Here is a 20,611-nt window from a genome sequence, read left to right on the forward strand (position 1 = left end):
TTCTGATGGTTAACTAGAGATGAAAGTCTCACAGACTTTCCTGTCTAGGCTGGCTTTGAGCCGAGATCCTGGGATCTTAGCCTCCTGAGGATTAAAGGAGTGAGCCACCAGTGCCCAACTATGTCTGGGCTTTTGATGACTGGTTTTAAAAACTATGAAGCCTGGGCTAGGAATATAGCTTAGTGGTAGAGTGCTTGCCTAGCATGAATAAAGCCCTGAGTTTGATTCTTCAGTACCACATAAACAGATAAAACCAGAAGTGGTACTATGGCTCAAATGGTAGAGTGCTAGCGTTGACCAAAAATAATCAAAACACACAAAAAACTATTAAGGCCAACTTGAGTGTTAGTGCTTCTTGCCTATAATCCTAGCTACTCAGGAGGCTGAGATTTGAGGATCATAGTTCAAAGCCAGTCCAGGTGGGAAAGTCCAGGAGACTGCTATTAACCAAAATAGGCAGAAGTGGAGCTGTGGCTCAAGTGGCAGAGCACTAGCCTTGAGCAAAACTGCTCAGGGAAATTGCTCAGGGACAGTACCCCAGTCCAGAGTTCAAGCCCCAGGATTGGCAAAAAATAGAAAAGAAAAGAAAAAAAGCTATGTTTTGTTCTTTTACTCTCACAATAGATATTTGGATTCATTCTTTTACAACTAGATTACAGCTGTTTTGAACCTTTTTTTTAAAAAGTTGTGTGTGTGTGTGTGTGCATGCGCATATGTTTTCATTTTTCTTGGATAAGTAGTTAGAAATGGAAATGCTGAGTCATTGGATAGATGGATGTTTAATTTCAGAATTTCCACTGGCAATTGTGAGAATTTCAATTGTTCTCCAAAAACTGAATCTTGGCTAACAGCTGGTTTTGGCAATTTGTTTTCATTTAGTCATAGTGATAGCTATGATCGTTTTCATTATTAACCCGATCTAGGTCTCAGTAATACCTACTTAAGTTATGTTTTGCTTTGTTGTGTGCCAGGAGAGAGGGTCTCCACTCCAAGCCGAGGCTGCCTCAGCCTCTAGAGTTCTGGGAGAGCAGGTGGAGGTTACCTGTCAATTTATCTTTAATATTCAAACAAAGAAATAGTCATGTATTAAATGGCAGTGTCAATTATGGAAAAACACTGCCCTCACAGAAATGAGTTAGCTTTCAAGAATCACGGTTTAGGGCTATGAAGGTGGCTCAGTGGTAGAACGCTTGCCTTGCATGCTTGAGGCCCTGGGTTCTGTGGCCCTGGCGCTGTGGATTAAGTGGTAGAGCGCTCGCCTTGAGCTGAAGAGCTGAGGGGCAGAGCCCAGGCCCAGAGTTCAAGCCCCACAACGAAGGAAAAAAAAAATCACTGTTTAATCATACTTGATTGGGCATAGGCTCCTTCCTTCCTTCCTTTCTTCCTTCCTTCCTTCCTTCTCTCCCTCCCTCCTTCCCTCCCTCTCCCTCTCTCTCTCTCTTTCTTTCCTTCCTTCCTTCTTTCTTTCTCTTTCTGTCGTTCTTTCCTTTTTGTCGCTCGTGGGGATTGAACTGTGGGCATGGGCGCTGTCCCTCAGCTCTTCAGCTCAAGGCTAGTGCTCTACCACTTGAGCCACAGCGCCACTTCTGGCTTTTTCTGCTTATGTGGTGCTGAGGAATTGAACCCAGGGCCTCATACATGCAAGGCAAGCACCTGAGCCACCTTCCCAGCCTGCCCTCCCTATCTCTCTCTCTCTCTCTCTCTCTCTCTTTCACTTCTTCCATTATTGTCCATCATGGGGCTTGAACTGATCCTGGGAGCTGTCCCTGAGATTTTTTGCTCAAGGGTAGCATTCTACTACTTTGAGCCACAGCACCACTTCTGAGCATAGGTTTCCTTAAAAGGATGTTATATTATGTGTGTGTGTGTGTATACAACATTGAATCTGTAAAATCAGCATGAGGAAGAGGCAAGTTTAAATTGCTAAGTAAGTTTTTGTTTTATTTTGTTTGAGTCCTGCCTTGCTGGGTAGGCAGTGCTGGCTCATGCCTGTAATCCTAGCTACTCAGGAGAGTGAGACCTGAGGGTTGAGGTGGAAACCCAGATGGGTAGGAAAGTCCAGGAGCCTCTTTTCTCCAATTAGCCACCAAAGAGCTGGAAGCAGAGGTGTTGCTTGAATGGCAGAGTACTATGCTTGAGCAAAAAAGTCAAGGACAGCATCCAGGGCCTGAGTTCAAACCCACCCCACCCACCCCAAAAAAATCCTCCCGCCTTAACTCATCATACCATCAAAACCAAGCTGGGAATGTGCTTTAGTGGTACAGTGCTTGCCTAGCATGCATGAAACCCTGCGTTCGATTCCTCAGTACCACATAAACAGAAAAGGTCGCAAGTCACACTGTGGTTCAAGTGGTAGAATGCTAGCCTGTAGCAAAAGAAGCTCACTCAGGGACAGTGCCCAGGCCCTGAGTTCAAGCCCCAGGACTGACGAGAGAGAGAGAGAGAGAGAGAGAGAGAGAGAGAGAGAGAGAACCCAAGATTTTAACACCAATTCAGTTTATTTAGTTGTTTATTTATTTAGTTGTTTGTTTGTTTGTTTATTTATATATTTATGGTAGGTTGTGGAACTTGAATTCTGGGCTTGCACACTGTCCCTGAGCTCTTCAGCTCAAGGCAAGCTTCCTACCACTTATGCCACAGTGCCACTTCTGGTTTTCTGGAGATAGAGTCCCATGGACTTTCCTGCTCAGCCTGGCTTTGAACCATGATCCTCAGATCTCAGCCTAAGGAGTAGTTAGGATAACACAAGTGAGCCACCAGGGCCCGGCCCAATTCAGTTTTTTTTTTTTGTCGGTCATGGGGCCTGAACCCTGGGCCTGGGCACTGTCCCTCAGCTCTTTAGCTCAAGGCTAGTGCTCTACCACTTGAGCCACAACACCACTTCTGACTTTTTCTGCTTATGTGGTGCCGAGGAATTGAACCCAGGGCTTCATGCATGCAAGACAAGCACTCTACCACTAAACTACTTTCCCAGCCCCCAATTCAGTTTTTTAAAAAGTAAAAAAATTTTTGAGTGCTCTACCTAGGCTTGAATTTAGCATCAAGTCTGATGCTCTACCACTTGAGGCACACCTTCAGTTTTTGATTAAATACTAACTTTTCTTTTTGGTTGGTTGTGGGGCTTGTACTCTGGGACTTGATGCTGTCCCTGAGCTCTTTAGTTCAAGGCCATCACTCTACCATTTGAGCTACAGCACCACTTCCATTTTTCTAGTGGTTAATTAGAGATAAGAGTCTCACAAACTTTTCTGTATGGGCTGGCTTTGAACCTTGATCCTCATATCTCAGCCTCCTGAGTAGCACTTGAAGCTATTAACTCTTTTACAGAACTAATGTAAATTTGAAATTTAAATTTCCCACTTACATCCTTTTAGCCTTCTGTCTAGAATTATGAATTAGCAATTAGTTGTCCTTGTTTCTTAGTCTCTCCGCTGCATGAATTCTTAGTGTGTCTCCTATGATATTGATGCTTTGAAGAATCTTGATCAGTTGGCTTATAGAATGTTCCTCAAATTTATTGTATAGGATGCTTCCTCATGATTTAAATTTAGGCTATCTTCTTTATGTATGTTTTGTTTAAGCTATTTTTGTATGCATGTTTGTTTTATTTGGTGTTGATACTGGGGGCTTAATCTTAGGACCTTGTGCTCTTAGCCTTTTGCTCGAGGCTTTGAGCTGTTGGCTTTTTTTTTTTTTTTTTTTTTTGTCGGTTGTGGGGCTTGAACTCTGGGCTCAGGTGCTGTCTCTGAGCTCTTCAGCTCAAGACAAACACTCTACCACTTGAGCCACAGTACCACTTCTGGTCTTTTGGTGGTTAATTAGAGATAAGAGTCTCATGGGCTGGGAAGGTGGCTCAGTGGTAGAGTGCTTACCTAGCATGCATGAGGCCCTGGGTTCAATTCCTCAGTACCACATAAACAGAAAAAGCCAGAAGTGGCACTGTGGCTCAAGTGGTAGAGCGCCAGCCTTGAGCTGAAGAGTTTAGGGACATCGCCCAGGCCCAGTGTTCAAGCCCCATGACTGACAAAAAAAAAAGAATCTCATGGACTTTTCTGCCTGGGCTGGCTTTGAACTGTGATCTTCATATCTCAGCCTCTTGAGTAGCTAGGATTACAGGAAATAAGCCATTGGTGCCCACAAGCTGTTGGCTTTTGTCTGTCAGATTTTTTTTCTGTAAAATTAGTTTCCTGGTATTAATTAACAGATATCTTGTGGGGAAATAAATGGAGATAATGGAAATACCTGTTTTCCATTATATTTTCAACAGTAATTTTAGCATCAATTAATACTTGCACTGGGTGCTGGAGCTCAAACCCGTAATCCTACCTACTCCGGAGACTCAGATCTGAGTATCACAGGATACAGCCAGCCTGGACAGGGATAAAATCAGTGAGACTCTTTTTTTTTTTTTTGGGTCCGGTCGTGGGGCCTGAACTCTGGGCCTGGGCACTGTCCCTCAGCTCTTCAGCTCAAGACTAGTGCTCTACCACTTGAGCCACAATGCCACTTCCGGCTTTTTTCTTTATGCTTATGTGGTGCTGAGGAATTGAACCCAGGGCCTCATGCATGCAAGGCAAGCGCTCTACCACTGAGCCACCTTCCCAGCCCCTCAGTGAGACTCTTATATCTAACTAACCATCAAAAAGGCGGGAAGTGGAGCTGTGGCTCAACTGTTAGTGTGCCAGCCTTGAGAAAGAAAGAGCTTAGGAATAGCGGGGCACGGTGGCTCACGCGTGCAATCCTAGCTACTCAGGAAGATGAGATCTGAGGATCGCAGTTCAAAGTCAGCCCAGGCATAGAAGGTCTGTGAGATGCTTATCTCCACTTAATCACTGGAAAACTAGAAGTGGAGCTGTGGCTCAAAGTGGTAGAGTACTACTCTTGAGCAAAAGAGCTTAGGAACAGTGTCCAGGCCCCCAGGCCATGAGTTCAAGCCCCACAAATAATAAAATAATAAATAATATAATAATAATAATAAAAATGATAAAAATAAAGGTAAGGTCTGCTCCACCCTCCTCACAGCAAAGTCTCCACCCAGTACCTGCGTTACCTAGGCAACTGGCACACCTGGAAGAAGTCACATCTGCATCCGCTGAGGTCACATCTGAATTTGATGTGGCCACACCTTTCTCCGCCCATACCCTAGATAAAGCCTAGCCCAGGCCCAGATGCCCTCTTTTCTAGCTCTTTTCTTTCTCTTTCCCTGCTCTCTTTCCCAGCAATCTTTCCCAGGCCTTTCCCCCCCCACACCCCCACCTTGCTTCCCCACCCCACCCCCGCCCCGCATGGAGGTCCAAGATGGCCTGGTGCCAGCCAGAACGATGAATAAACCTACCCCTTACCTGAATACCACGTGCATGGTACTGTTCTTACTCGGCTACCTCTTTTTAAAAACCTAACAATAAATACACACAAATAATAAAATGATAATAATGCTTGTTGCTTCCAACAATTATTAATGTGGTATTAACATAGATTCAATATTTTTTACACTCAATAATTATTTTCAGTTTCCACCATCCATTCTCCATATAATGAAGAATCTAAGGAAGTGCAGCCCCTTTTCTTTCATTTTTCCATTAAAGTATTTATCACAACAGTCTAGCCTCCCCCTACATAGTTTAGCCTTTGGGCCAGATTTCATTATTGACAGATCCAGGTGGCTGCACCACCCTGAGCTCCCACCTCCCCAGCCCTACATAGACTGGCCCCTCAGGGCCCCAAGGGCTGATGGCTCCTGGAGGTCACAGGAAGGGCATTGCACATTGGTGGGCTGGAGTTTCTTCTAACTCTGTATATGTGAGCGAAGGTCATAGAATCCCTCATTCTGACAATGCCGAGTGTCCTGGCCTACCCCGGAAGGGTGAGCTAGATGTCTTGGAAGTTTCCATTCTAACTTTGAGACTCTCTTGGGGTGAAGCCAAAGACACAGAAGGCCTCTTCCACCCAACTTGACAACTCAGCTTGTGCAGTAAGGCTTTTGCCTGAGACCTTATTTTGACATCAGAAGGAAGACCCAGTAGGCACCCCAGGCCAATATGCAGAGTGAAATTCAATGTAAATAATCTAGATCTGCCTTGTCTAAGGAAATCTACCACTTTCAAGTAGCTACGCATAATGAGGCTTTTTAAGTGTAGTGCGAGGTGACTTTTCCTAATATTTATTGGAGATTCTTCACTTCCTGGTGTTAGCTAAGATGTTGTCTGAGTCACATTTTTGTCTGAATTTCAGTCTTCATACATTCCCACTAATCACTTTTCTTTCTTTTTCTTTTTCTTTTTGCCAGTCCTGGGGTTTGAACTCAGGGCTTGGGCACTCACTGTTCCTGAGCTTCTTTGACTCAAAACTAGCACTCTACCACTTGAGCCACAGAGCCACTTCCAGCTGTTTCTGTATGTGGTGCTGAGGAATGGAACCCAAGGCATCATGCATGCTAGGCATTCTACCACTAAGCCACATTCCCAGCCTTCACTTTCAAAATTTTTAAAGCAGGATTCTGTATAACCCCTCTCATTTTTGCAATAATACTTTTTTTTTTCCCACAATGGTAACTTGGCAGAGCTTTATTAAGTAAACAAGTGAGGAAACAAACGAACAGATAATAAAGCAGACAAACAGGGGTGGGGGCACACTCCAGCAGAGTATGGGTGCTCTCATAGAGACACAAAGACACAGACACAGATACACCACAAGGAGATATCCAGAAGGACACAGCAATAATTATTAAATGAAGCAATATGACAATTTTTAAAATGTATTTTGTTCCTACGTAGGCCCTAATCACTTGGCGTAAGTGTTCTTCTCTGTAAAATTGCTTTTTCTTTGTAATTAGCAAGTGTCTTGTGGTTATATACTGGAAAATAATAGAAATATCTGATTTTTATTTTTTTTTCTAAATTTTATATGATGTTACTGGAACTTTCTTCCCTTCAAGTAGTTTGCGACCTTATTTACGTGATAAAGATAAAGTTTTTGCTTTGCTCTTCCTTTCTTCTTGCCTGCCTGCCTGCCTTCCTCTCTTGTTCTCTTTCTCTCTCTCTTACTATTTTTTAATGGTGAGTCTTTAAACTCTGTGTGGCATTAATGTGAGGCAAGTGCTTTACCACGGTCTGTCTCCAACCCTTCTTCCAGTTAACTCTTGAAATTAGGGTGCCTTGGTTTGGACGTGGGTATAGATGTGGTGTGCGGTGTATGGTGTGAGTCAGTACTGGGGCTTGACCTCAGGTCCTGGGCATTCTCTCTTACCTTTTTCACTGGCTCATTCCATACCTCCACTGTCATCTTTTTATGGAGATAAAAGTTTCATGGATTTTCTTGCTGAGTCTGTCTTCAAACCGTGATCCTCAGATCTCAGCCTCCTGGGTAGCTAGGATTATAGGTGTGAGCTATTGTAGGCCTGAGTTTTACTGACTGTATCAGCCATGAGTGCTCACGCCTGGCAGAGCCTTTTGTTGGCTGTAATTAAGCAGATTCTCAGCCTCCATGATTGAGTTTTCTCAAGCTGAGTTGTTTGAATCAGTTTTCTTTTTTAATTGTTATTATAAAGATGATGTACGGAGGGTTACGGTTACATGAGTCAAGTGATGAGCACATTTCTTTTTTTTTTTTTTTGGGTCTGGTCGTGGGGCCTCAACTCGGCCTGGGCGCTGTCCCTCAGCTCTTCAGCTCAAGCCATAGCGCCACTTCCGGCTTTTTTCCTTTTTTTGCTTATGTGGTACTGAGGATTCGAACCCAGGGCCTCAGGCATGCAAGGCAAACGCTCTACCACTGAGCTACCTTCCCAGCCCGTTGATGAGCACATTTCTTTATGGACAATGTCACCACTTCCCTAGCTCTCCCAGTTTTTCCTTCTCATCCCCACATACAAGTTGTCTAGTTCATTTTCACCGTAGTGCTTAGTGTGTACCAGTATGCATTAGTTCACCCTTGAATCAGTTTTGCAAGTAAAATACCAAGAGGCCTTGGAGGAATTGCTTTATTATTAATGTCCAAATATAGAGCATCTGCTGAGGCGTAGTCGTGCCGAATCTTGTGTCTCAGAAGTCCGTTTCCTTCCCATTGCTGTCATGTTCTTTGTTCACACCAGCAGCATTGTTTAAGAACAGGCCAGAAAGAATGTTTGGCCACATTTCAGAGAGGTCCAGAATTAAATTTTAGGGGCAGTTCATAATTTTTTATAACTTATAAAAGAAAGATAAGAGCCAGGCACCCGTGGCTCACGCCTGTAATCCTAGCTACTCAAGTAGCTGAGATCTGAGAATTGTGGTTCAAAGCCAGACTGGGCAGGAAAGTCCTCGAGACTCCAATAAACCACCAGAAAACTGAAAGTGGCACTGTGGCTCAAGTGGTAGAGTGCTCACCTTGAGCTGAAGAGCTCAGGGACAGGGCTCAGGTCCAGAGTTCAAGACCTACGACTGACAAAAAAAGAAGAAAAAAAAAAAAGAGAGGTAAGAAAAATAAACAAGTAGCAGAAAATTGTCAGTGGACCCAGGCTAGGAAATGACAAATACAAAAAAGTACACTATTTTCATGAAACATCTTCTGCACTCAGTGGTGTTGGTCTGTAACCATTCCCATATATGTGATTTTAAAATTTATTCTTTTTTTTTGTAACCACTGTCTGTGGGAACTATGGAATTCAAAATCTTTTTTTTGGCGGGGGGGGGGGGGGGGGGGGGAGGGGCCCAGTCGTGGGACCTGAACTCTGGGCCTGGGCGCTGTCCCTCAGCTCTTCAGCTCAAGGCCAGCACTCTACCACTTGAGCCACAGCGCCACTTCTGGCTTTTTTCTTTTTGCTTATGTGGTGCTGAGGAATCGAACCCAGGGCCTCATGCATGCAAGGCAAGCGCTCTACCACTGAGCCACCTTCCCAGTGCCAAAAATCCTTTTTTTTTTTTTTTAATTCTGGCATTTCTTTTGCTGCTATTAAAGTTTGAACTTAATACCTCTACTTGCTAGGCTGGTACATCATCCTTGTGCCACAACTGTAGTTCAGCTTTTTGCTGGAATCTCTCAAGACTTTTCTGCCCTAGATGGAAGAAAAGACTGGAGTCCAGGTTGAGGGGGAAGAATGTTATGCGCAGAAGAAACATGATATGGGACCAGTGAGGCAGCCTGGAAACGCTTCAGTTTTTAATCAGTTCTGGGAGAGGAAACAAGTAGGACATCTTTAGGTTCATTTTTGGCATCAATTCTACCAAATGTGTCTGGTACAAAAGAACCTTTCTTTCCTTTTTTCTTTCTCTTTCTCTCTCTGTTTTTTCTCTCCCTTCCTTTTTTCTTTTCTTTCTTTCCCTTCCTTCCTTTCTCTGTTTCTTTCTTAAAACAAATGTTGGAAAAAATGATACATTGAAATGAGACTAGGGCCTGAAAGTGTTGCTAAGCTAGTAGAGCACTTGCCAGAGGCCCTAAAAGAAGAAAGAGAAAGGAATGAGAGGAACTCTACTACTTTATTCTAAAATTGTATTTACCAATGAAGACAGAGTTGAGAAACACCCTTGGTTTATTCTATCATGGAAGGTGTTTCCTTTACATATTTTAAAAAATCTATTTGTGAATTTTTTGTTAACTATACCCCAGGATTTGGGGTATAGTTCAGTCATAGAAGGTGTACTTAGTATTCCCAAGAATCTCAGTTGTTGGATCCAAGTACAAAAATGAATTCATCACATGTAAACACTCAAAACTGTTAGTAAGGAATCCTGGTGCCAGTGGCTCACGCCTGTAATCCTAGCTATTCAGGAGGCTGAGATCTGAGGATCACGATTCAGAGCCAGCCTGGGCAGGAAAGTCTGTGACCAAAAGAAAAAAAAAAAATTTAGTGAGGAGTTTTTTTTGCTGATCTTGGGTCTTGAACTCAGAGCCTGGGTGCTGTCCTTGAGCTTCTTCAATTAAAGCTAGAGTTCAACCACTTGAACCTCAGCTCTGCTTCTGGCTTTCCTGCTGGTTACTTGGAAATAAGACTTTGATTAGACTTTGCTGTCCTGGCTGGCTTCCAACCTGTTGTGGGTTTTTTTTTGTCTGTGGTGGGGCCTGAACTTTGGGCCTTAGAGCTGTCCCTGAGCTCTTCAGCTCAAGGCAAGTGCTTTACCACTTGAGCCACAGTGCTACTTCTGGCTTTCTCTGTTTATGTGGTGCTGAGGAATTGAACCCAATGCCTTATGCATGCAAGGCAAGCACTTTACCACTCAGCCACCTCAGATCTCAGACTCCTAGGTAGCTAGGATTTCAAGCATGAGCCACCAGCACCAAGCAATGAGGCCAAGTTTTTGTTTTTGCTTTCTTTTTTGGTCTTCAGCTCAAGACTAGAGCTCTGCCACTTGAGCCACAGCACCACTTCTGGTTTTCTGCTGGTTAATTGGATATAAGAGTCTCACGGCCTTTCCTGCCTGGGCTGGCTTTGAACCGTAATCCTCAGATCTCAGCCTCCTGAGGAATACAGGTATGAGCTACCGGGGCCAGCTTTTTTCTTTTTTAAAACCAGTTCTGGGGTTTGAACTCAGGGCCTGGGCACTGTCCTTGAACTTCTTTTGCTCAAGGCTAGCACTCTACCACTTGTGCCACACTGCTCCTGGCTTTTTCTGTTTATGAGGTACTGAGGAATTGAACCCAGGGGTTCATTCATGTGAGGCAAGCTCTCTACCATTAAGCCACATGACCAACTCTAGTTTTTTTTTTGTTTTTAATTTTTTTTTTTGGTTGGACTTGAACTTGAGGCCTGAGCATTGTCCCTGAGCTTTGTTTTTTCTCCCCCTCAAAGCTAGTGCTCTTCCACTTTGAACCACAGCTCCACTTCTGTTTGTTTTTTTTGTTTTGTTTTGTTTTGTTTTTTGCTCAGTCATAGGACCTGAACTGTGGGCCTGGACTCTGTCCCTCAACTCTTCAGCTCAAGGCTAGCATTCTACCACCTGAGCCAGGGCACCACTTCTGGCGTTTTCAGCTTACGTGGTGCTGAGGAATCCCAGGGCCTCATGCATGCAAAGCAAGCACTCTACTACTGAGCCACCTTTTAGCCCCCTCCACTTCTGGTTTTTAGTTGGAAATAAAAGTCTCATACACTTTCCTGCCCTGGCTGGTTTGGAATCAGGATCCTCAGATCTCAGCTACCTGAATAGCTAGGAATACAGGTGTAAGCCTTATTTTTTATTTTAATTTTTAAAAATTCATTTGTGAGCTGGGTACCAGTGGCTCAAGCCTGTAATCCTAGCTACTCAGGAGGCAGAGATCCGAGGATCTCGGTTCAAAGACAGCTCAGGCAGGAGAGTCCATGAGACTCTTGTCTCCAATTAACCACCAGAAAACCAGAAGTGGTGCTGTGGCTCAAGTGGTAGAGTGCTTACCTTTAGTTGAAGAGCTGAGGGATAACACCCAGGCCCGGAGTTCAAGCCCCACGACCAACCAAACAAATATTCATTTGTGAATTTATTGTTAAGATAAATACCCATGGTCTGGATTGTAGTTCAGTCATAGAACATATACTTAGTATTCCCAAGGCTCTCGGTTGTTGGATCCTAGCACACATTAGAGGGATGGTAATTACAGTCTTTAGTTGTAAGCGGTTTATTTCAGTGTGGTGGAAGCTAAGTATTCCTGGAAAGTTTTGTTTTCTTAAGATAGGAAAGACTGAGTTTGTTATGGCCTATGAGGAAGGAGTCTGGAGGGAAAGATTTGTAGATCTTTAGTTTGGCTCCAGAGCGGTCTCTGATTTTTTTTTTTTTTTTCTGTAAACACCTCTACATACAATCCTTAGCAAAGTGCTGATGATAAATGATGGCTGAATACTCACTAATCTTACAACTTATGTTCTTAGAAAGCTGAGACAGAAATAGACAGTTTTCTCTTTAAGAGGAAATACTAGAGAAACCAACCGGAGACTCTAGACTACATAGGCTGTGGGGACAGGGATGGTCCCTTGCCCTTTTTTTTTTGGTGACTTGTGGAAGAAGCTAGTTATCTGTTGGACTGCTCTGGGAACATTATCTTTGATCCTGAGGGAGAATTCCAGATGGAATGGCTTAAAACTGACGGATCCTGTTTTTGGTTTATCGTGGGGCCTGAACTCTGGGCCTGGATGTTGTTTCTCAGCTCTTCAGCCCAAGGCTAGTGCTCTACTGCTTGAGCCACAGCGCCACTTCTGTTTTTTTCTGCTTATATGGTGCTGAGGAATCGAACCCAGCTTCTCATGCATGCAAGGCAAACACTCCACCACTGAACCACCTTCCTAACCCCCAAATATGAAATCTTAAGGAACATTTAAACTGTTTTTGCCCAACAAAGTACTGATTGTTGAAGTTGAAGATCAAGTCTGTCTAGGCTGCTAAACTGGCCCTGCCGTAACAAACAAACAAGCAAGCAAACAAAGGTGTATGTATGTGTAATCTGGTGGAGGATGGAGGTGAAGTTCAGTGCTTTAACCTTGAACCTGAGTGGGATTGTCCTAGCAAAGGCCTGGGCTTCTTACAATCTCCGGTGGAGCAGACTTACCTACAGAAAGGATTCAGGATTTAAAAGTAAAAACCCAGGAGAAACTGAGGCCTTTTCAGTGGAAAAGAAGTCTACAGAAACAAGTTATGTTCCTGATGTTTAAGTTATGATTGGTGAGGGCCAGAGCGCTGCCCTGAGTTTTTTTTGCCCAAAGCTAGTGCTCTCCCAGTAGATCCACAACTCTAATTCTGGCTCTGTGTGTGTGTGTGTGTGTGTGTGTGTGTGTGTGTGTGTGTGTGTGTGTGTGTGTGTGTGTGTGTGTGTGTGTGTGCGCGCTGCGGCTGTGTGTGTGTGTGTGTGTGTGTGTGTGTGTGTGTGTGAGCGCTGCCCTGAGTTTTTTTTGCCCAAAGCTAGTGCTCTCCCAGTAGATCCACAACTCTAATTCTAGCTGTGTGTGTGTGTGTGTGTGTGTGTGTGTAAGACTCTAGTGGAGGGGCTGGGAAGGTGGCTCAGTGGTAGAGCACTTGCCTTGCATGCCTGAGGCCCTGAGTTCGATTCCTCAGCACCACATAAGCAAAAAGAAAAAAAGCCAGAAGTGGCGCTGTGGCTCAAGTGGTAGAGCACTAGCCTTGAGCTGAAGAGCTGAGGGACAGCGCTCAGGCCCAGAGTTTAGGCCCCACAACTGGACCCCCCCCCCCCCAAAAAAAAAAAAAAAAAGACTCTAGTGGACTTTTTTTCCAAGCTGGTTTCAAACCAGGATCCTCAGTTCTCAGCCACTAGAGTAACTAGAATTACAGGCAATAGGCAAGAGCCTACAGAGCCTGGCTACAGCTTTTGACCCAAACCTCAATTTACATTTTCTTTCTGAAATTAACTTGGAGGATCTGGGGTCCCTCCCTCTTTTAACTATCTATCTCTTTTTACCCACCTTTACTCCACCCTGAGTTAAAAAAGAATTTGTCTGGGTTCTGAGACCCTGTGGCTAGAGGAGGGTGGGGTTTTGTTGGGGGTTACAAAGGAAAGATTAGAATGAAGCCACACTTGTGTGCGGTGTTCAGCGGACTCTGGAGGAGGAGAGCCAGCCGCCTCACCGAGCCTGACATGGTGAGTGCCTGTGCTCCCTTGGTATTGCCTTTTTGTGGTTTGAAGTCCCACAAAGAGCTGAGTACAGGGCCCTCAGAGTAGGCCGAGCTCGTGGGCTATCAGGACAACCAAACCTCCCATGAGAGATGTTGCTTTTTTGGCCCTCAGGAAGGAAAAGGAGTGTTGGATCAAGTCACTGGAAATTATGGTGCTGCTCTACAAATTTGCTCCCAAGACGAGGTTTGTTGTTCCTGGTTTTGTCCTGAATGTTAGCTTTACAATTCTCCTTAGGTAGAATTCATCTTTCTATGATTCTCTGTGTGTGTGTGTGTCTGTGGGTTTGTGTGTCCATCGGTCGTGGGGCTTGTACTCAGGGCCTGGTCTCACTGTCCCAGAGCTTTTGTGCTCAAGGCTAATGTTCTGCCACCATGAGCCACAGCTCCATTTCTGGTTGTTGTTGTTGTTGTTGTTTGTAATTAATTGGAGCTAAGAATCTCAGATACCTTCCTGATGGGCCTGGCTTTGAACTTCCATCCTCTGATCTCAGCCTCTTGAGTAGCTAAGGAGCCACCCATGCCCTGGTCTTGGTCTTTCTATTCAATATATACATATATACACAAATACATGTATATATGTGTGTGTGTGTGTGTGTGTGTGTGTGTGTGTGTGTGTGTGTGTGTGTGTGTGTATTTTTATTTATTTTTTTTGGTGGCTGGTCCTGGGGCTTGAACTCTGGGTCGGGGTGCTGTTCTTGAACTTCTTTTGCTCAAGGCTAGTGCTCTACTTTTGAGCCACAATGCCACTTCTGGCATTTCTTAATAGTTTATGGAGAAAAGAGTCTCATGGACTTTGCTGCCCAAGTTGGCTTCAAACCACAATCCTTAGATCTCAGCCTCCTGAGTAGCTAGGATTACAGGTGTGAGCCACCAGCACCCGTATGTGTTTTTGCTTAATTGTGTGTTGGAGGGAAGGGTGCCCAAGAACTAATATATGCTAAGCCAAGGTACTTAGAAATGAGTTATGTCACCATCAGCTGGACATTAATAATGGCATTATGGGACTGGGAAGGTGGCTCAGTGGTAGAGTGCTTGCTCCCTTGCATGCATGAGGCCCTGAGTTCGATTCCTCAGCACCACATAAGCAGAAAAAGCCAGGAGTGGTGCTGTGGCTCAAGTGGTAGAGCACTTGAGTTGAAGACCTGAGGAACAGCTCCCAGGTCCAGAGTTCAGCCCCCATGACCAATAAACAAAACAAACAAACAAACAAAAAATAGTAATAATGGCATTGTGAATATGTACTATAATTGAATTTTTTTTCTTTTTGCCACTCCTGGAGCTTGAACTCAGGACCTGGGCACTGTCCCTAAGCTTCTTTTACTCAAGTCTAGCACTCTACACTTGACCCACAGACCATTTCAGCTTTTTCTCTTTATGTGGTACTGAGGAATGGAATCCAGGGCTCCATGCATGCTAGGCAAGCACTCTACCACTAAGCCACATTTCCAGCCCTGAATAATTGCTTTTTTTGTGTGTGCTAGTACCAGTGTTTGAGGTTGGGCCTTGCATTCTTATTCATGACTGGCTACCATTTGAGCCATGCTTCTAGGATATAAACACCTGTAAGAATTTTTTTTTTTTTTTTTTGGCTAGTCCTGGGACTTGAACTCAGGGTCTGGGCACTGTCCCTGAACTTGTTTTTCTCCAGACTAGCACTCTACCACTTCTGGACTTTTCTGTGTATGTGGTAATGAGGAATTGAACCCAGGGCTTCATGCATGTGAGGCAGGCACTCTACCAGCTAAGCCACATTCCAGCCCTCATGCTTATTTTTATTTCTTACTTTATATTGTTATTATTAGGTAGTTATACAAAGGGGTTACAATTCCTTAAGTCAAGTTATGAGTACAATGCTTCTTGGTCAATGTCAGCCCTTCCATCTTTTCCCCTCATTTTCCTCCTCCTCTCCCTACCCTCAAGTTACATAGTCATTGAATACCATGACTTCATTTGCTTACCCTTGGTCCATTCATCCTTCTCTCCCCACCAAAGCATGTTTCCACTTCCTGGTATTCATTTTGATAAACTGTATTTTAGTTCTTCAGAGGAGTTATAACTTTAGATCCTATCCCTAAGAATACCCTTGTTTATTTAGCCCTTTTGAGTAAATGCATATAGTCCTATGTATTATCATGCCTAGTTGCATTTTTATTTTCTTATTTACTCATTATTCATTTTTACTTTTTCCTTTTGCTGGTCCTGGAGCTTGAATTCAGGGCCTGGGCCTGTCCCTGAGTCTTTTCTTTTGCTCAAGGCTAGTGCTCTACCACTTGAGACAAAGCTTCACTTCTGACTTTGTGGTGATTAGTTGGAGATATGTCTCCTGGGCTTTACTGCCCAGACTGGCTTTGGACTGGGCTGCTCAGGTCTTAGCCTCCTGAGTAGCTAGGATTACGACAGGCATTAATCACTGGTGTCCAGCATTCACAATTTTTCTTTTTTTAATTTCCAGTCCTAGGGTTTGAACTCAGGGCCTGAGCACTGTCCCTGAGCTTCTTTTGGCTCAAGGTTAGCACTCTGCCACTGTGCCACAGCACCACTTACGGCTTTTTATGTTTATATGGTGCTGAGGAGTGAAACCCAGGGCTTCGTGCATGCTAAGCAAGTATTCTAACTCTAAGCCACCTTCCTAGCCCACAAACTTAAGGGGGCTGGGGGGGTGGAGAGAGGGAAGAGCGGAGGGAGGGTGGGAGAGAGTGTATGTTTGTACGTGTGTACACAGGCTGGTCCTGGGTCTTGAACTCAGGGCCTCAGTGCCATTCCTGAGTTCCTTTTGCTCAAAGCTCTACCACTTGAGCCACAGTGTCACTTTCAGCTTTTTCTGAGTATTTATTGGAGATCAGAGTCTCCTCTACTTGCTGCTCAGAGTTGGCTTTGAATCAAAATCCTCAGATCTCAGGCTCCTGAGTAGCTAGGATTACAGGTGGGAGCCACTAGGACCTGGCCGCATTTGTTGTTGTGGGGCTTGAACAGGGCTTATGCCCTGTCTCTGAGCCAATTTGTGCTCAAGGCTAGAGCTCTACTACTTGCCACAGTGGCTACTTCCTGTTTTTGAGTGGTTAATTGGAGATAAAAGTCTCCTGGGGATTTTTCTGCCCAGGCTGGCTTGGAACAGCAATCCTCAGATCTCAGTTTTTTGAGTAGCTAGGATTACAGGCGAGAGCCACCAGCACCCAGGTTTGTCACTTCTTTATTTCTTTATTTCTTAATTTGTCAGTTAAAGGGCTTGAACTCAGGGCCTGGGCCCTGTCCCTGAGCTGCTTTTGCTCAAAACTAGCACATTACCACTTGAGCCACAGTGTCACTTCCAGCTATTTCTGTTTATGTGGTACTGAGGAATCCAGGGCTTCGCTCATGCTAAGAAAGCACTCTGCCACTAAGTCACATTCCCAGCCCCTTTAATTTACTTTGTAAAAGACCTACCTACCTGGCTTTTTCTATCATAGAACACTCATTAGGATAAAGCTTACCGCGGGCTGGGAAGGTGGCTCAGTGGTAGAGCACTTGCCTTGCATGCTCGAGGCCCTGGGTTCAATTCCTCAGCACCACATAAAAAAAAAAGCTGGAAGTGGCGCTGTGGCTCAAGTGGTAGAGCACTAGCCTTGAGCTGAAGAGCTGAGGGACAGCGCCCAAGCCCAGAGTTCAGGCCCCACGACCAGACCCCCCCCAAAAAAAGCTTACCTTTCAAATCCTTTTTCATCTGCAAGCATTATCTCTTTTAAAATTTTCCGGAAGCATCCTTATAATGTCCTGTGCACTATAGGGAAGTCAGTGAAGGCAGAAAATTAGATCTCTTAAAATGAGCATTTTAAAGCTGGGCGTCAGTAGCTCATGCCTGTAATCCTAGCTACTCAGGAGGCTGAGAGCTGAGGATCTTGGTTCAAAGCCAGCCCAAGCAGGAAAGTCTTTGAGACTCTTTTCTCCAATAAACTATTCAGAAGAAGCCAGAAATGGAGTTGTTGCTCAAGTGATAGAGTGCTAGCCTTGAGCAAAAGGAGTCCAGGGACATCACCCAGGCTGAGTTCAAGCTCCAGGACTGGCAAAAGGAAAAAAGAATGTTTTAGCCACATTGAGACACCAGAGGTTCCTCATAGGATTTGGGAGGCTCAGGGACTATATTTTGGTGGCGGATGCCTCCCTGCAGAGAGACAGTTCTTTCTCCAGTGTCTCCTGCTATGGTAGTGGCAGCATGTCACCGGACTGTTTGGTCCCATTGGGCATTCAGCTTTCTGGTGCTCCGGTTGTCCAAATATGATATAGACTACTGCTTTGGATTACCAACATCTGTCTTCCTGGGAACTTAACCGTCTTTGGCCAGTATTCCATATTCCTTTTTGCAAATAATTGGGCGGACCTCTGCCTCAGTATTTTTGTTGTTGTTTCATTTGATTTTGTTTTTAAATATCAAAGGCCAAATTGAACACATCTTTTAGTGGAGGCTGGAGACTGACCTTTGTTTCAATACCCCCCATAGTGACTATCTGCTACTGATTGGCATTCTCAGTAGTGTTCATGCATCTCTAGAATCTAGAAGAGTAGAAGTAGCCTCAGTAACCATTGTGTCCACAGAGGCCTCACATTTAAGTGATATTGCATTAAGTGGTATTTATTTCTATTTAGATAATCAGTAGTCACTTCCGTATTTTGCAGGCAGAGCTTGACAAGAAATTAGTAAATGGCCCCGAGTCAGAATCCATGGAAAACAGCAAATGTGGTCATGGGGAAGAACAAAGATTGGATTTGAATGCAGCTCCCCCTGAAAATGTAACTAAAAATGAAGGAAGCATGACAGGTATTGAGGTGGAGAAATGGACAGAAAACAAGAAGGCACATTTAACTGAGCAGGTCAAAGGAGACTTTAGTTCCCCTATAACAGAAGCTGAAAACTCAAGAAACTCTAAAGATGACCAGAAACCAACTGAATCTTCCAAATTATTTGCACACACCATTAGAAATGGCATTGAAAATGTACACTATATCCCAGCTGAGACAAATGCATCATTTAACAAATTCAACTTTGAAGAATTGGACAAAGCATTGGAAAACCATTCCTTCAAATTCCTGACAGACACTGCCAACCATAACAATGCCATAAGCCCTATTGCTTCTGGTGCAAGCGACGATCATCTCAAGGATAGTCAAGTGCTAATCTTACAGAAACCTGGCTTTAACAACAAATCTGAGGATTCTGCAAACTTAAATATTCATACTACTTCAGTGAGAGAAGTTGAACAATCTCAAACACCCGAGATTAAACCACATAAAGAACCAAAAGATGGATCTCCAGTTCAACCAAGTCTTCTCTCCCTAATAAAAGATAGGAGATTAACTTTGGAGCAAGTGGTAGCCATAGAGGCCCTCACTCAACTCTCAGAAGCCCCATCTGAGAGTTCCTCACCATCAAAGTCTGAAAAGGATGAAAGAACAGCTCAGAGAACAGCTAGCTTGCTGAATAGTTGTAAAATCATCTTAAGTTCTGTAAGAAAAGACCACCCAGTCCCCATTACTCAAGGAGGGACACAAAGAACTCATCACAGTCCATCTTTGGAAAAGCAGAGTTCATGCAACACAGTATACAATGGCCACAGTACCCTATACAAGTCACATATCAATTCAGCTACTTATGAAGTATTCAGAAAGCCACAGGAGCATTCCAAAATCAAAAATGTTGTATCTTTTTTAACACCCAAATCAAATTCATCCCAAACTGATACCAATAAAAATGTTGGAGGTGGAGATACCCTTGAAGATGGTTCTAAGGCTTTGCCTCAGTTGCCACAAATTAATAAATGGGGACATTACAACTTGTTACTGAACAATAGCAAAAATTTGAATTCACATAACCCATCATGTCAGAATGTATCCCATAGTCAAATTGAGGAAGATGTGGCAACACAATTAACACAACTGGCCTCGATCATTAAATGTAATTATGTAAATCCAGAGGACAAGAATGTTGAAACTGCACCAACAAACATTGTTACATATAAAGTACAGGAGAAAGAGCTGAAAGAAGGGAAACCAACTTTAAGCGTACAAAATCATCATGGTTTATCGTCTGTAAAGCCAAAGAGCACAACTCAGAAGAAAGCAAAGTCTACTCAGTCAAGAGATCGAAAGAAAAAGTCCACAGTCCTCAACGCTCAAGAAAATGGCCAAAAGAATCAGGAACAGTTAGCAAATGAATATAATAAGTTGCATGACATTTGGATGGCATCCAAATTTCAAAGATTTGGACAGTTTGGTCCACATGATTTTCCTCTTTTGGGAAATACTCTTGCCAAAGAATGGAAACCACTGATTCAAGCTGGTTCAGCTGGAAAACGTAAATTATTTCTCCCACTTTCTCAGATTAAATTCAAGAGATATTGTCAATTAAGCCAGGAAGAAATGAAGATTGAACCATTGGACTCATTCCCAAATCATCTCCAAACAGAGTCCAAGGGGCAAGCATTTACAGACAAAGTTGGTAATTCTCAGGTACAGTCAATGGTGAATGTCAATCAGAAAATTCTTCCTTGGCCTCCATCCTCCTCGTCTCTCCAATGTGAGAATGTGATGGAGAGTGATAAGGAAACACAGTTCCAACATGGTGGGACTCCAGAGGAGTGTCTGCCCACATTGCCTAGTGAGATCCTTTTAGCTGACCCAGAACCAGTTCTCAGGAATGTGAATGTAGTAAGTTCAGGTGTAGTTAGTAGTAAGAGCAAAGAGGAGGTCCATTCATCTAGTGTTGGAGCTACAGAATCTGCCATGGTCTCCATGAATAAACGGAAAAGAAATATGGGGCCTCCGGTCAAAGATGAAGGGCCAGATTGCAACTGTCAAGGTAAGTTCTTGTGTGGAATGACCACCTCTTATGGGATTACTACCCCTTTCTATTCTGTTACAATGAGCTAAGGAGTACTCTACCTAATTTTCTGTGGCACTTTTTTTTTAATATTCCTTATGCTCATTAAAAGGGAAATTTCAGCAGATTTGGAAAAACAGATAATCTTCCCAATGTAGAAAATACACTGATGTCTCAAGACAAAGTGAAGTTTATTGGC

At 43.8% G+C, this 20,611-nt stretch overlaps 1 protein-coding gene across 1 annotated transcript in view; it reads left to right on the plus strand.

Annotated features, from left to right (window-relative positions):
• Tet1 (tet methylcytosine dioxygenase 1) overlaps positions 1-20,611 on the plus strand; it is an 85,745-nt gene that overhangs the window by 35,962 nt on the left and 29,172 nt on the right. Inside the window, exon 3 of the mRNA XM_042696453.1 lies at positions 18,213-20,403. Within this exon, the coding sequence (XP_042552387.1) occupies positions 18,213-20,403 (2,191 nt within the window). The remainder of the gene's footprint in view (positions 1-18,212; positions 20,404-20,611) is intronic.

The sequence above is a fragment of the Dipodomys spectabilis genome, unplaced genomic scaffold (assembly GCF_019054845.1).
Source record: "Dipodomys spectabilis isolate Male_0828 unplaced genomic scaffold, ASM1905484v1 ptg000207l, whole genome shotgun sequence".
NCBI classification, from domain to species: Eukaryota; Metazoa; Chordata; class Mammalia; order Rodentia; family Heteromyidae; genus Dipodomys; species Dipodomys spectabilis.